General features: G+C 63.7%; 2 protein-coding genes across 2 annotated transcripts; both read left to right on the top strand.

Annotated features, from left to right (window-relative positions):
- Nucleotides 1-107: 107 nt before the first annotated feature.
- Nucleotides 108-6,604, top strand: SLC11A1 (solute carrier family 11 member 1; the record flags this gene model as incomplete). Its single annotated transcript, XM_080621978.1, has 16 exons — nucleotides 108-147; nucleotides 716-849; nucleotides 1,571-1,693; nucleotides 1,995-2,114; nucleotides 2,853-2,959; nucleotides 3,053-3,123; nucleotides 3,232-3,299; nucleotides 3,434-3,589; nucleotides 3,756-3,914; nucleotides 4,088-4,177; nucleotides 4,343-4,462; nucleotides 4,922-5,071; nucleotides 5,155-5,228; nucleotides 5,911-6,064; nucleotides 6,152-6,247; nucleotides 6,533-6,604. The coding sequence occupies 16 exons, from the start codon at nucleotides 108-110 to the stop codon at nucleotides 6,602-6,604; spliced, it is 1,734 nt and encodes a 577-aa protein (XP_080478104.1).
- Nucleotides 6,605-9,437: 2,833 nt separating this feature from the next.
- Nucleotides 9,438-14,020, top strand: CTDSP1 (CTD small phosphatase 1; the record flags this gene model as incomplete). Its single annotated transcript, XM_080620557.1, is given in 9 exon segments — nucleotides 9,438-9,551; nucleotides 9,554-9,602; nucleotides 9,605-9,679; nucleotides 10,935-11,080; nucleotides 11,231-11,332; nucleotides 11,536-11,592; nucleotides 12,070-12,162; nucleotides 12,430-12,615; nucleotides 12,693-14,020. Coding segments are annotated over 9 exon segments (951 nt in total). The 3' UTR covers nucleotides 12,822-14,020.
- Between the last annotated feature and the right edge of the window lie 1,335 nt (nucleotides 14,021-15,355).

Here is a 15,355-nt window from a genome sequence, read left to right as displayed (position 1 = left end):
GGGGAAGGAACACTTCCTGCTCCTCCTCCTCGGGGAGGGAGAGAGGGGGAGGGCAACTGGGGATCCTTTAAAAGCTGGGCGCAGGCATTGCACCCAGTGTTGAGATCATGTCTGGATCAGGCTCAGCCACGGCATCGCTGGAGCCAGGTGAGCCCCATGACACTTGGGTCCCCCTGCGCCTTCTTTCCTCCTCTACAGTCCCTTCCCTCTGCCTCAGGACCCCTCGTTCTGTCTTCCCCTCCCCCCCCCCCGGCCCAGTGGGCACCATCGCCTTGAAGCCTGTCCTGAAGCCACCCTCCACACCCATCCGTGATTCACCCACGCTCCCAGAAAATGGGGGCCGGGGGGGCTGGGATCAGAACCAGCCTCTTGTCCCTACTCCATGCCCACCCAGCAGCAGAATACAGAGCAGGGTCCCCTCCTGTCCCTCCTGCCCAGAAATGCACTTGGCTTTTGAGCTGGTGAAGATTGGCCTGGGGTCAGGAACTTTTAGGGACACATGAGCTGGAGCTGGCTTGCCTTTGGGCAGCTGCTGACAGCCCCCATATAGCCACTCACAACTGCCCTGTAAAAATGGAGTTCACCCCTTATGGGGCGCACTGGGTGGGGCAGGTGGGACCAAGGGGCTGCCAGCCAGGTAGGCTGCCACTCTTGTCCTCGTGGTGGGCTGCTACCTCTCCTCCTTCTCTTCCTCACTCCTCACCTCTCCTCCCAGGCCTCACAGGGTCCCTGAACCAGGGCCAAGCCCAGACTTATGGCACCAGCAGAAGCCCGGTGGCCCCACAGCACCTTGGCACCCTAGACCAGACCTACCTGGATGAACGCATCAGCATCCCCAAGGGTGGTGGGGTAGGCGCTGCCACGCTGGCACCTCCATCTAAGTGTGGGCAGAGACTGAGCAAGGGATTGGGACCACAGGGAGCTGGAGGTGGGGAGGCAGAGGGAGTGGGAGACATACCTAGGACATGCCCCGGGGACCTCAGTGTCCCCAGACCGTGCTCAGGCAAATCACAGCCCCAGGGTGAACATTTCCATGCTTAAAGGTTTCCAGATTGGGAAACTGAGGCAAGGAGTGAGGTGCTACCCAGCCGCAGGCATCACCCCGTTGCTCACACACCACCCGTGCCCAGCCCAGTGAGGATCCCCCAGGCTGTCTGTGTCACACCAGCCCTCCCCATCCCCATCTGGTCCTGGGGGATGAAAGGGAGAAGGGGAAGAATCGGGGGTTTCCCTGCCAGAAGTGATGGTGAAAGCAGGGCTTGGCAGCAGGATCCCATGAGGTGCAATAAACGGTGCCTGACAGCCCAGAAACCACTTGCACATCACTGTCCAGCCTGTCCCTGGGTGGGATGGGGATCTTGCTGTCCCCCTGGCACTGCTGCTAACAGAGAGGGGCTGGGGGTGGCAGTTCCCTCCCCAGAGCAGAGGAGAGAAACATCCCGTGTGAGAAACGCACCCGTGCGAGCAGCACCAGGCTTCCTAGCACTGTGCTAAAGAGAATCGGGAGTGCAACTGGGAAATGCTGGTTTCGAACAGGAACTCTTTGCTCTGATCTGCTGCCTCTTCCTAGCTCGGTTTCAGCTTTAGGAAGCTCTGGGCTTTCACTGGACCCGGCTTCCTCATGAGCATCGCCTACCTGGACCCGGGCAACGTGGAGTCAGACCTGCAGTGCGGGGCTGTGGCGGGGTTCAAGGTGAGCCCTGGGCCCCCCCCGAGCCCAGGGTCAGGAAGCAGCCGGGGCTTTCACAACTTTTCCTGTGCTAACGGCTGCCCAGCCCCATGGCTTCCCCTGCATGGGAAGCGGGAACAAGGTGGGGTGCAGGGGGGCCTTGGCCCAGGCGGAGGGCACCCAGGGGTGTGAGAGGGCAACTCCTCTGCCTGGGGACCACCTCCAGCCCCTTTGGGCTCCTCTTCCCCGTGTCCCTGCTGGGAGCCCTAAGTGGCCACATCCCACTGGGTGCCCAGCTCCTGCTGCCTTTCTCCTGCCCCCCCAGCTGCTGTGGGTGCTGCTGTGGGCCACCATCCTGGGGCTGCTGTGCCAGCGCCTGGCCATCCGGCTGGGAGTGGTGACTGGGAAGGACCTGGGTGAGATCTGCTACCTCTATTACCCCAAGGTGAGCACCACAGGAAGCCCCTGCGGGGTCATCGCCTGGGGGACCCCACTCTTGGGCTGATGATGATCCTGGCAGGATGGAGAGGAGCAGAAAGATGCTGTGAGGGCCTCACCTCTCCCAGGGACTCCCCAAAGCTCTTCCAGCCTCAGTGCCCCCTATCTAGCACCCACACCCCTCCCTGCAGCATGGGGAGGGGTGAGGAGGGGAAAGCAGCTGCCTTGGTGTCCTGGTCCAATGTGGGGACACAGGAGCGCGTCCCCCGGGGGGTGAGCCCTGGCATTGCGGCAGCAACGCGCAGCAGGGACTCGGGGCGAGCCTGGGCATGCTGGTGCAGGGGGTTGGAGGGGCTCAGGCAGGTGTCATAGGACAAAGGAGGTGGGGAGCTAGGGATTCCATCTAGGTGGCAGGATCCTGATGAGGGTAAATGAGCAACGAGATGATGGCTGAATGACAGGTCCCCAAAAGGGGGGCTGGATACATCCCTCTGCCCTGTCTGGACATGATGTCCAGACAGCTGAGTCCTATCCTCAGGTCCCACTGGGGCAAGGATGGGGAGGGGGTGCAGGCTGTGATTGAGGATCCATCTTGCACCCTAAGATTGTGTCATGGAAGAGGTTGCTGCTTTGGGTGGCCTGCCAGAGCCTAGGGACAGGGGTCCCCACCCTGGGCATTGTGCCATTTTGCCCAGGGCCAAGCCTTGCTGTGGGCTCAAGCACCTCAATGCCCCGGTCCCCCCAGGTGCCCCGTGTACTGCTGTGGCTCATGATCGAGATTGCCATCATCGGCTCTGACATGCAGGAGGTGATTGGAACAGCCATCGCCTTCAGCCTGCTGTCGGCCGGCCGGTGAGCTGTCTCATGGGGAACCCCCAGCCTCCCCTGTGGTCCCACTCTGCTGAGGGGCATGTGTCTAACAGGCCACCCTTTGCCATCCTGCAGCATCCCCCTCTGGGGTGGGGTCCTCATCACCATCGTGGACACCCTCTTCTTCCTCTTCCTCGACAAGTACGGTGGGTGCCAGGCGGGGCGGATGAAGGGATGCTCACCCGCGCAGCCCTGATGCCCATGTGGCGCTGGTGTGCCTGGCTCTGTCCCACCACATCTCTCAACCCCTCTAGGGCTTCGCAAACTGGAGGCTTTTTTTGGCCTCCTCATCACCATCATGGCCCTGACTTTTGGCTACGAGGTGAAAAGGGGAGCTGGGGACACCCCTTTCCCTGCAGGGCGCTGGCAGGGCACCCCTGTGGTGCATCCCCACTGGCAGTGGCCTGCAGTGGTGGTAGGGGGCAGATCACAGTGCTCCTTCTCACCGATCCCCAGTACGTGATGGTGAGGCCAGGGCAGGTGGAGGTCCTGAAAGGCATTTTTCTGCCCTACTGCCCGGGATGCAGGCGAGAGGAGCTGCTCCAGGCTGTGGGCATTGTTGGCGCCATCATTATGCCCCATAACATCTTCCTCCACTCCTCCCTGGTCAAGGTGAGACCCAGGCACTGCAATGGGCGCTGCCACGGGCACTGACACCCAGGGTGTCTCAGGGGACACTTGGTGGGGACCAGCTGGTCCTGGCTCGTCCAGGACATCCCCATCCAGGACAGGGGTGCTCACCTGACCCCGTGGCACCCATGTCACCTACCGTACCCAGACACGGGACATCGACCGGTCCAAGAAGGAGGCAGTGCAAGAGGCCAACATGTATTTCCTGACTGAATCCTGCCTGGCGCTCTTCATCTCCTTTCTTATCAACCTCTTTGTCATGGCTGTTTTTGGTGAGGCTTTCTACCACCAGCGGAACGAGGATGTGGTGAGTGTCCACCACAGGGAGGTGTTTGCTTTGCCAGGCTGTGTAAATGGGCAGGGTGAGCATCCCTTGAAAAGTGGGTGTCCTCATCCCCTGAGACACGGTATACAAAAGGCCCTGTGTATGTGGAGGCTACTGGGTGGCCATCAAGCTTGTGCCCACTGTGTGCATTGCAGCACAACAAGTGCATCAACAGCAGCGTCAGCCACTATGCCAGCATCTTCCCCACCAACAACGAGACGGTCTCTGTGGATATCTACCAGGGGGTGAGTGGCTCCAGGCTGTGCCCCACAGGCATCCGTACCTATCTGGGTGACACAGTGCTTCCCTGGGGCTGGGGGCAGCAGTGACCCTGCTGGAAGGCTGGGAGCTGATGGGGGTGCGTGGGGTGGGGGATGCTCTGGGGTCCCCATGGGAGTTTTCCCGTGCAGGGCGTCATCCTGGGCTGCTATTTTGGGGCAGTGGCACTGTACATCTGGGCCATCGGGATCCTGGCAGCAGGACAGAGCTCCACCATGACCGGGACCTATGCGGGGCAGTTCGTCATGGAGGTGAGGGATGGGGTGCTGGGATGCTGGCCCTTGGACCACGGGGAGCAGCTGGGGGGGACCACGGGCTGTTTGGCAGAGGGAATTGCCCTCCATTCCTTCAGGGAGCTGGGCATGGAGCACTGCCCGCCTGGTGGGTGGCAGCTTGTTGGCACCAAGGAAGTGGGATGGGGATAGTGCCCACCCATTGCCGCGGCATGGCTACCCTCGGCCCCTGTGATACCCTCCCGGAGGCACCCTGTGTGTGCCCCACACATTTCCTTAATGAGCTCTTTCTCTTAATGAGCTGGAGCTGACATCTAGCGGGGCCCAGCAGCGCTGCAACGGCCCGCTCGGCGCCCTGGCACGGGCGAGGGAACGATGGTCACCACGTTCCTCCAAGCAAGGGTTTTGGGGGGACGCCCTGGCCTGGTGCCCCAGGCACGGTGAGAGGCGAGGGCGCAGGTTTCGCCGTGTCCCCAGGACTTCCTGCAGCTCCGCTGGTCCCGCTTCGCCCGGGTGCTCTTCACCCGTTCCTTCGCAATCCTGCCCACCATCTTTGTGGCCACCTTCAGGGATGTCAGCCACCTCACGGGCATGAATGACCTGCTCAACGTCCTGCAGAGCATCCTGGTAAGGGCGGGGGGGGGCATCACCTGCCCCTCAACACCCCAGCCTGGTGGCTGTGCCCCCCTCTCACCTCCCTCTCCTTTCAGCTGCCCTTTGCTGTCCTGCCTGTCCTCACCTTTACCAGCCTGCACCCGCTCATGCAGGACTTCACTAATGGCCTGTGAGTGCCAGGGCAGGGGGAGGCACAGAGTGTGGGGTTCCAGCTGCAGGCACCCTCCCTTTGGCTCATCCTTGCCCCCCAAACCATGCCATGGGAGCATTTGCTGTATGGGCACTGGGAGAGAATGTTCATTCCCACCGGCCCAGGGCAGCCAGAGCAGGTAACAGATATTAGGAAAATTAGATCCTAATTAGATATCAGGAAAAAAATCTTCACTGTGTGGGTAGTGAGAGAGTGGCACAGGTTGCCCAGAGAAGTTGTGGCTGCCCCATCCCTGGCAGTGTTCAGGGCCAGCTTGGATGGGATTTGGAGCAACCTGGTCTAGTGGAAGGGGTGGGCATGGGGGTTAGAACTAGATGACCTTTAAGGTTGCTACCAACTCAAACCATTCTATGACAGACCCCATACCTGACCTCTCCATCTTCACCCCAATGCCATGTCCAGCCCCCTTGGGCATTCCTGGGTGCTTAGCATCCCTCTGGCACTGCCAGCCCTGCATTTGGAGGGTGGACAAAGCCCATGCCCAGAGCCCCATTGCAGGGATGTAGTATGGCTGTGGGGTGCAGAGATGGCCCGTTTGGGGTCTTGCTCACCTACAAACCCAGGTCTCCCAGACTGCTGTGCCTGGTGGCACATGAGTGGGTGCTCTGCCCCTGTGCTGATGCTCACTCCCTGCCCACAGCCCAGGGAAGGTGCTGATGACCCTCATCACTGGGCTGGTCTGCGCCATTAATGTCTACTTCGTGGTGGACTTTCTGCCCACACTGCAGGGCCTGGGCTACTACATCCCCCTGAGCCTGCTGTTGGTCGCCTATGTGGTCTTCATCACCTACCTGGTAGGGCTGGAACCTCAGGAAGGGGCAGCAGGGTGGGGAACAGCGTCCCCCGTGGGTGCCCACAGACCTGCCCTTTTCGCACCCCAGATCTGGACATGCAGCGTCGCACACGGAGCCCGGTTCCTGGCTGGGGGCCATCATGACCGGCTCAGCTTCGGCGTCTCCCTCGACCCACGGGCACTGGCAAGGACCCAGTGACAGACCCCATTCCCACCTCCCTGCCCAGCAGAGTCCCCTCGCACTGATTTGATGCCACACCAAGTCCTGGGCTGATGTTCTGGCCGGACATGCACCCACTAAGGAACTGGTTAACAGCCGGGCAGCCCTTCCTACAAGTTTTTAGACTCCCTCTGCTCCCACTCCAGGGCTGCTGGTCCAAGCTGGATGCGGAATGGGAAGGGCGCAGTGGGAAGTGCCCCCAGCCCTTGGAACAGAGGCTTCCGTGAATGAGCCTCCCCGGCTCATTAGTGCCGGGAACTGCCGGCCCCCGGGACCGTTAATTACCTCCCGGGACCGCTAATCGCCTCCCAGGACCGCTAACCACCGCCCGGCACCGCTAACCAGCCCTCACCGCCGGCGGACGGCGGGGCCAGCCCCGGGGAGCCGAGGTCGCCAGTCCCACTGCCTGGCACCGGCCGCAGCCCCGGACCGGAGCCTCACGGGGGGGTCCTAAACTCAGGAGGGACGGCTGATAAAGGGCGTGCTTGTAACCTGCCTCCAGTCTCTCTGCTGCTGCGTGCCTGGGGCAGGGACCCGCACGGCAACCCCCATAGCCCGGGCCGGGTGCTTTGCCCAGGCATGGGGGTGGATAGACCAAGGCGCGGGAGCTCAACCCCAGCTCCCTGCATTCCCACAGGAGCAGCGGGAAGGTGGGGGCGCCTCTCCGTGCCCTCCCCGCCCCGGATGCCCCGTTTCCCGCCTGCCGGCACCTCCGGATGCGGATGCAGGGCCGCTCGGATTCCCCTGGGGGGGGTCGTCCGTCCCCCCCCTCCACTTCCTTCGGCCCCGCTCTCTGGGTGGGGGGGGTTCCGTCGCGCTTCGCCCCCCGCCGCGGCCCGCACTTGCGAGACGCTCCCTGGCTGTTTCAAGGCTCCCCCCTCTCCCCAGCCCCCCCGCCTCCCAAAATCTCCCCTGTCCAAACCACCTCGGCCAGGAGGTGGAGGGGGGAATTGGGAGGGCTGGACCCCCCCGCCCCGCGCTCCAGCCATGAGCCTCCGCCTCGGGGAAGGGGACACCCCCCCTCCCGGGGGCCGCGCTTGTTTATGTGAAGAATTTCCCCTTCCTTAAAAGGGCGATGCCGGCCGGGGTGGGGCGGTGCCTCCCTCCGCCTCCGCGTTGGTCCGGCCTCGGGCTGCTTGAAGGAACGGTGGGGCCCACCGAGAGGCTGGGGTCGTGCCCCCCACCCCATCGAACACAGCCGACTCCGGGCTTGGCGAGGAGGAGCAAGGAGACGCGGTGCATGTGCCCGGGGCTGTAGGGCCGGGAGGGCACGGGGCTGGGAGCTGAGGAGCGCAGGGACCAGCCCCACGGCACCGCTGGGGATCTGGGAGTTGTCCTCAGGGCTGTTGCCTGGGGGGATCGCTTTCTCCACCCGGGACCCCCAGCCGGGGTCTCTCAGTGTAGGTCCCAGTACTTTTCTTGATGCTCACAGGTTCCGTGTCTCTTTGCTTATCCTGCAGCCCCTGGACGAGGACAACGTTGCTCTAAGCTCCTCAGCTGCCTGATCTGCTTTTGCACAGGCAGCAAAACTGGGAGCAATGCTCCAACCGCTGCCGCAGGCGTCGGGCTTGGAGACTTCGCTAATTGCGTTAATTAGAGGCCAGGCATGGCCTGGTTGAACTGGGGTTGGTGCCTGCACATGGCTCATTGCTCAGGGAAGAGACGCATTCGGCCAGAGAGACATCGGTCCTGGAGGTGGGACTGTGTGGTCTCCACTGCTGTTACTATGGTGAGCAGTGGCCCTGGCACCTGGGGGAGCCCGCTGAGACGAAGCCTGTGTCCTGCCCGGCTTCACCGGAGCTGAAGGAGTCGCACAGGTCAGCCCAGAAGAGAAAGCAGGGGAAGAAGCACAGCCTTTTCCATCCTTTTCCTCCTGCGTGGTCGGAGGCAGCGCTGGCCTGGGCAGGGGAACCGGCTTCCCCCTGCCTGGCACTGTTTCTGGGGCAGGGAGTCCAAGGCCTGACCTCTCACTAGAGCAGGCGGCAGCGGTGGCAGGATGGGTGTCCCGGTACCCAGCAGTATCCTGGGCTCTCCCTGGTTATCTCGGGGTGCCAGGGGGTCCTGCAGAGCCTGAAGCATGGGAGCTACAAGTGTGAACCTACTTCTGCTTCCACCGCCTGCCTGGTCCTGCAGCATCCCAATTCCTGATGCCAGAAACGTTTCCCAGCGGGCTCATCTGTAGGTTACGTGTTGTGCCCCCTTTGTGCCCTACTCTGTCAGGGAGACAAGGCCTGTGTCCCAGGGGCTGCTCCCACAGCACGAGGAGAGACCCTGATCCTGCCCCCAGACCAGAAAGAACGATCTCAGCCCCCAAAGTTCCCAAAACCGCAGCTGGGATTGGGGGAAAGGCTCCAGACAAGCTCCGATGGGGAATTTCCAAACTGCTTTCCCCCACCTCTTTCCCACGGGCAGTGCTGGCAGAGGGAAGAGCACCTCCTGCCACCGAGGTGGCAAGGGACAGGGTGACCGGGATCGACTGGAAACCTCCCTCCCGGGTGCCTACGGGGAACAAGGCGGGGGGGAAGGGCCTGGGGAATGCCAGCACATGGGGGACTGGGGGGGACACAAGATTCTACTGAGAAGAGTGTTGCATTCTTAAGCTCCCGCTAAAAACTGCTCGTCAGGAACCACCTGGAAAGAGCCCTGCTTCCCCCGAAGGCGGGAAGGGAGGATCTGCGGGAGAAAATACCTGTGTCAATGATAAATCTATATTAATTCACCAAATAATTGGATAATTGCAAGGGACAGCAAGAAAAAAGCAGACTGTTATTGTTGCAGTCCCCCGGCACCTGCAACCTTCATGCTCTCCTGGCAATGGGGAATGAGCCCGGCGGGTGGGGGACGAGGACCCCCCAGTCTGGAGCCGCCGGGTCCAGGGGTCTCTGCTCCAGGGGATACCCAAGCATAGCGGGGGGGTTGGCTGCTGGGGGGGGGATGACCCCCTCTCCATTACCCCCGAGTGTGGGTGCGTGTCAGGGACCCCCGTTCGACCACCACAGCGCAACGGAGAGGTCCTTCCCCGCCAAACCGCGTACCCCGGTGGCGGCGGCTGCGGAGAGGCGGAGGTGAGAGGAGGAGGAGGAAGCAGGCGGGCCCCCCCCCTCTCCCCAGCGTTGCCCTTTTAAGGGGTTCCTTGAAACCGCGCCCGGGTTCCATGTTTGCGGCCCCAGCCCGGGCGGAGGAAACTCCATGTTGTAACAAAGTTTCCTCCGCGGCGCCGCTCCCGCGCCCGCCGCCCCGCGCCGCCGCCGGACCCCGCCCCGCCTCCCCCCTCCGGGGGGCCGCGCCGGGGGGGGCCGCCCCCTCGCACCCCCCCCTCCCTGGCGCCCATGGAGCACCAGTCCATCATCGCTCAGGTTAGCAGGGAGGAGGGGAGCGCCCCGCTGCAGGAGAAAGGTAACGCGGGGGGGGGGGTATCCCTGCCCCCACAGTGCGGGGAGGCGGGGGGAGGTCTTCGGTACTGGGAGGGGGACCTGCTCTCGGGGGGTGTGATGAGCTGCGGGCAGCCTCAGCCGGCCCCCGCGCGTCCCGCTGCCACAGGGCTGGAAGGGGATGCGCAGGGGGGCTGGGGCGCGGGGCTGTCCTTACCGCTCCCCCCGCCCGAATCCCGTCGGTGACCCCGGGGTATTCGGGGCGCTGCTCAAGCCCCAGCGCTCGGTGTTTCTGCGCGGTTTCCTCCGGAGCCTGCCCGACGGGGAGTGTTGCACGCTGCGCCAGTGGAGACACTGAGGCAGGCAGCGAGCGGAGCGCCGGGCACCCGCTACAGATCGGCGTTCCCCGTCCCCTGCGCTCCCTCCGCCCGGCGCAGGGGGGTTGGCGGGGAGCGCTGCCCGTCCTGCTGCCCGCCCGCCTGGGGAGCTGGCAGGGCCGGGGCTGGGGAGGCAAGCGGGGGAACGGGCCCTGACCCCATCGGGGAGCTCCGTGCCATGGCGCGCACCACAGGCCCGAGGGGGCAGAACCAGGGGGCCCTGCAGCTCCCGGCCCGGGCTGGCGGCAGGATCCAGCCCGCGGGGCCGGTGGGGAAAGGGCTGGAGCCGCCGCGCCGCCCGCCGAGGCCAGGGCTTGCAGGAGCTGCTTCTCTGCCTCAGTTTCCCCTTGATTCGCCAATGGGGGCTGCGGGAACTGCGCCCAGGGGCGGGCACTTGGCTCTGATTGGCCTCTCATCTCCGGTACGCTCGAGTTGGCCAATGAGGAATGGGGCCAGGCTGGGGGCGGGAAACAAAGCGGCTGTAAGCCCCGCCTCCCGCGGCGAGGCCTCGCCCACCCCCCCGCGGCCACACATCGACATGGGTCCGCGGCTCGCGGCGGGGACCGGCCGGGGTCCAGCAGCGGCCCCGACCCTCGGCTTGTTGCTGCCGGGTCTGCCCACGGGGGTCTCCCGTGCAGGGGATCGCGGCCAGGCAGGGGCCTGCGAGTGATCTCCAAACACTCGTGTCCGCGGCGCTGCCCCGATGCCGTTGCTTGGTGGGGCAGGAAGAGTGTCCGGATGGGTGCTGGGGTTGATAAGGGCGCGGGGGGCTCCGGGCAGAGGGGGGACATCTCCCATGTCTGGCATCAGTGTCCCGACCCCAACTCAACCACCCCCTCCTCACTGTGCTGGGGCTTGGGGTGACCCCCGAGGGTGCCCCTCACCCTCAACCCCTCCACACAGGTAACCAGGCCCCTGCCACCAAGAAGCCGCGGAGCCGCAGCATCCTTCAGTCCCTCTTCTGCTGCCTGTGCCGCGATGATGGGGAGCCCTGTGCCAGCACCCCTGGTGCCCCGCTGCTGGTGGAGGAGAACGGGGTGCTGCCCAAGGTACCTCCCTCACCCCAGCCTCTTCTGGTGCTTCCCCTGTGCCGGGATGTGGGGCTAAATGGGCTTCCCCACTCCGAGTGGGCAGAAGGGGTAGGGAGTGCCTCTCCTGCCCCACTGAACCCAAAGTTTGCTTGTCCGCCCATGCCACAGGCTGCCGTCAAACACCTTCTGCCTGAGATCAAGCCGCAGGATGCTAGCAAGTTGTGTGTGGTCATCGACCTGGATGAGACGCTGGTGCACAGCTCTTTCAAGGTGGGGAACACCCCAGCCCCCTTCCTGCTCCTCACTCCACCTGCCCTGTCCCTGCTTTTCCTTCCTGCACCTCTAAGTGGTGCCAGCACCCGGCAAAGCCCCGCTGGGTTGGCTAGGGTGTCCTTGTGAGGGTCTGGCAGAGGGCAGGCAGCATTTGGGCAGGGGGTTCCCGCCCGGTGCTGACCCTGCTGTGCACTCCCCAGCCGGTGAACAACGCCGACTTCATCATCCCGGTGGAAATCGATGGCATCATGCACCAGGTAATGGGAGAAGCAGGGTGCCCGGTGGGTGGGGGGCACAGCCCCTGCTGCCCCTTCCCTGATGACTGGGAGCCATCCCAGCTCCCTGCGCCAAGGGCAGTTGGGGCATCAGGGTGCCGGGGTGGGGAAGTGAGGGGGAATCCTGGTGTGGTGCCCTGTGTTAGTGGCTAGTCCCGGGTTCAAGTAATCCAGGATAGGCTGTGATCTGGGCAGTCAGCCTGTTCTTGGTTACTTGGCTCTGGAGCCGGCCAGATGCTTCACCCGGATGTACCAGCGGGGCCATGGCATCCCTCACCCCCCATGGAGCAGCCCCCATGCAGGAGTATGCAGGGCACAGGCAGCCCTCTGTTCCTCTTCCCCAGCAGGGAGCCGCTGGCTGTGCTTGGAGATGTGGGTGTCCCCCGGGGTGGGCATGAGGATGCTGGGTGGTAGGGGCAGGGGTGCCTGTGACACATGCTCTCTGCCCTGTGCCTGCAGGTGTATGTGCTTAAGCGGCCACATGTGGATGAGTTCCTACAGCGCATGGGTGAGCTCTTTGAGTGCGTGCTCTTCACTGCCAGCCTGGCCAAGGTGCGTGCCCTCCTCTTCCCAGCCACGTGTCGGGTGGCACAACTCCCCTTCCTTGCACACCCATGGGCAGCGCTGGCCCTGTGTCCCCTGCCTACTGCAGGCAGTGCCAGCATCAGGCAGCGCTGTCTGCCTGCCCCTCCATGATGCTGTCCAGGGAAACTGAGGCACGGGGTGAGCTGCCGCTGGTGGAGAGCAGGCTGCCATCATCACCGTGGGATGGGCACGGTGGTGTGGCGTGCCCTGCTGATCCCCGTCCCACGCTTGCAGTACGCGGACCCCGTGGCTGACCTGCTGGATAAATGGGGGGCTTTCCGGGCACGGCTTTTCCGAGAATCCTGCGTCTTCCATCGCGGCAACTACGTGAAGGACCTGAGCCGTCTGGGCCGCGACCTGCGCCGCATCATCATCGTGGACAACTCGCCCGCGTCCTACATCTTCCACCCTGATAACGCCGTATGTACCGATGGGGTGAGGCTGGGGGGGTAGTGGAGACAAGGGGCAGGCGCCCCTCAGCCACTGCCCTCCCACAGGTGCCGGTGGCCTCCTGGTTCGATAACATGGCGGACACGGAGCTGCTGGACCTGCTGCCCTTCTTTGAGAGGCTCAGCAAGGTGGAGGACGTGTATGCAGTGCTCAAGAAGCAGCGGACTAACAGCTAGTGCCCCCCACCACTGCGGGTGCTGCCAAGGGGCACCGCCATGGCAGCCGGGTGCCTTGTGTTAGGGGGGGAAGTATCCCCCGGTGTGCCCCCCCCCATTGTCCTCGGGTGCCCTCTCTGCCTGCTGGTGGTGGGAGACGTGGGTACCCCATCCAGGGAGGTGGGTGTCCCCTTCCCCTGGAGGAGGAGGGCGGTGGGTGTCCTGCTGCCTTGTGCTGAGGACCTGCTGGGGAGGGTCCCAATCCTCCCCCACTGTCTCCCCCCAACCTGTGTCCCCTCTCCCCAGAACAGTTCTCAGGTCCTTTTCTCTCTGTGTCCCCCCAGATCGGGGGGTGCGGGGGTCAGCAGCTGCTGCTTTCCACTGCCTTTGGGGGGGACTGGCCTTCCCCCATCTGGGCTCTGCCCACTGAGGGGGGGCTGGCGGCCCTCAGTCCCTCTGTGCAGGGGGTGCGGGATGGGTTAATCCCTTACCACCCCCCCCAGAAATGGGGGAGTCTGATTGGCCTTGGTGCGTAGGGCCTCCACCATACTCTTGGCTCTGCCCAGGTGCAGCCCATCACCGCAGGGGGACACATCTCTACCCCTCTCGTGCCTTTTGCTGCCCCTTGCCTAGGGGGTGTGTTCTGGGGGGCAGCCCAGCCTTAGGGCTGAGCCCCTGGCCACAAATGCCCCCCAACCACGTGCCTTGGGACACCACGTCTGTGTGCCCCCCTCCCAGCCCTGCAAGGGCTGTGCCTCTTATTTCACCCATTCCAACCTCGTTTTTTTCTCATGGGGGTTATGGTGCCCTTACCCCCCCTTCAGTTATACCGTGTCAGTGGGAGCCACTCCAGTCGCCGATGGGAGGGGGCACACCTCCCTTCCCCATCCATCTGCAGCTTCACCAAAGGCTGCAACCCCCGGGGGGAGCAACACCCCCCTACCAACATTAGAGTGCCCCCCCCAGCCTTACCCCAGTCCCCCAGCTGGGGCTGGGTGGGGGGCACTGAGGCCCCCCCTCCCTGCAGGGTGGGGGTTACCCTGACCCTGGTGGGGTCAGGCTCGTGCCAGGGTGCCCCCAGCCTTGAGGGGCTCTCAGGGAGGGTTTGTGGGGGGCCGAGCCTGGCCAGGCCGTTTTTAGCATCGCAATACAGACAATGTCGAGAATCGTTTTAGGGGGAAAAGCAACGGTTTCCCAAGCAAATCATGGGTGCCTTTTTACCGCTGTGCCAAGGGGGGGCGGGGGGCAGTATTGGGGGTGGGGTCATGTGAGGGGTTTTAGCTCTGCGGTGCTGTCCATCCGGCTCATGCCGGCATTGCCCTTCTCCCAGCTTTGGGTGCTGGGGGCAGGCAGGGGTGCCCCCCAGGCCTGCCTGCAACCCTGCACACCCTCCCGGGCCTCATCCTGCCCCTCCGGGAGGGTTGAACTCAGCACTTTATATTAGACAAGTCAAACGGCACCAGCGAAACCCGCTGCCCAGCAAGCACCCGTGGGTGCTGTGGCACCTGGGGAGCACAGCCCCACTCCGGGCACCCCTGGGGGGAGGGGGTGGCATGGGGAGGGCTGGGGGACCAGATCCAAGTGCCTTCATGTGATTAAAGCTGTAAAACCATTTTGGAAAGGGGAGTCCTGTGTCAGTGTGTGCGCATGCATGTGGGTCACTGGTGGGGTGCATGAGGTGGCGGGGGACAGAGAGCCCATGGATTCCATAAGTTGCCCTGGAAGCGGCAGAACACTGCAGGTCAGTGCTGTGGGAGCACCCTCAGGCTGCAGGGTTGGTGAGGGGTCACCTCTTGTTCCGAGCGGGCACAGTGATGTTCTGCCCTGCTGGCGTGACACCCTTGTCCTAACCCCTTCCCCTCCTCCTGGAAGAAGGACCCTGATGCCATGGGGATAGGTATCCTGCCCCTGGAAAGGGCGGGGGGGGCTGAATTTACTGTGTGTGCTCTGCCCCCAGCTTTGGGATGTGATGGGGTAGGGGTTCATAAGTGCTTTCTTCCTCACTGTCCTCTAAATAAGGTGTCAGATCTGGAGGTCACTGGGGGGGAATGGACTCATAACCCACCCTGTGCAGCCTGCTGCCAACATACAGGCAGTGGGGTGCTGGGGGGTGTCTCCTAGCTGCCTCCTCCATACCCTCGCTGGCCCTGTGCCTCCACTCATTAGCGAGTTCTCCATCTTCCCCCATGGCTCCTCTAATTACTGAGTTCATTAGTGGCCCAGTGTGTCCGGCTGGGGGCCCGGGGAGGGGGCGAGAGCTCTGAGGCTGGTGTAGGGTCCCCACCTCATGCCGCACCATAAGGGATGCAGCCTGGTAACACGGAGCGGAGTGTGGCCACCAGGGTGTCACCCCCCACCCCTCCGGAGGCTCTGCAGCCAGGTAAAGGTCCCATGGGGGACACTGGTGTGGGTGCACAGGGTGAGAGCTGGGTGGAACGGTTACGGGTTTTTAGGGGTCCAGCAGTAGCACAGCCCATCCCTGTGGCATCAGGGCCCCTCGTTTGTGGCTGACGCCTCCATGGCCTGCGTCGGCTCATTGCTATCACTTCAGGGAT

Source organism: Psittacula echo (assembly GCF_963264785.1).
Source record: "Psittacula echo genome assembly, chromosome: 6".
Taxonomy (NCBI): Eukaryota; Metazoa; Chordata; class Aves; order Psittaciformes; family Psittacidae; genus Psittacula; species Psittacula echo.
Note: the sequence above shows the minus strand (reverse complement) of the source record. Positions and strands in the feature narration are given on the sequence as shown.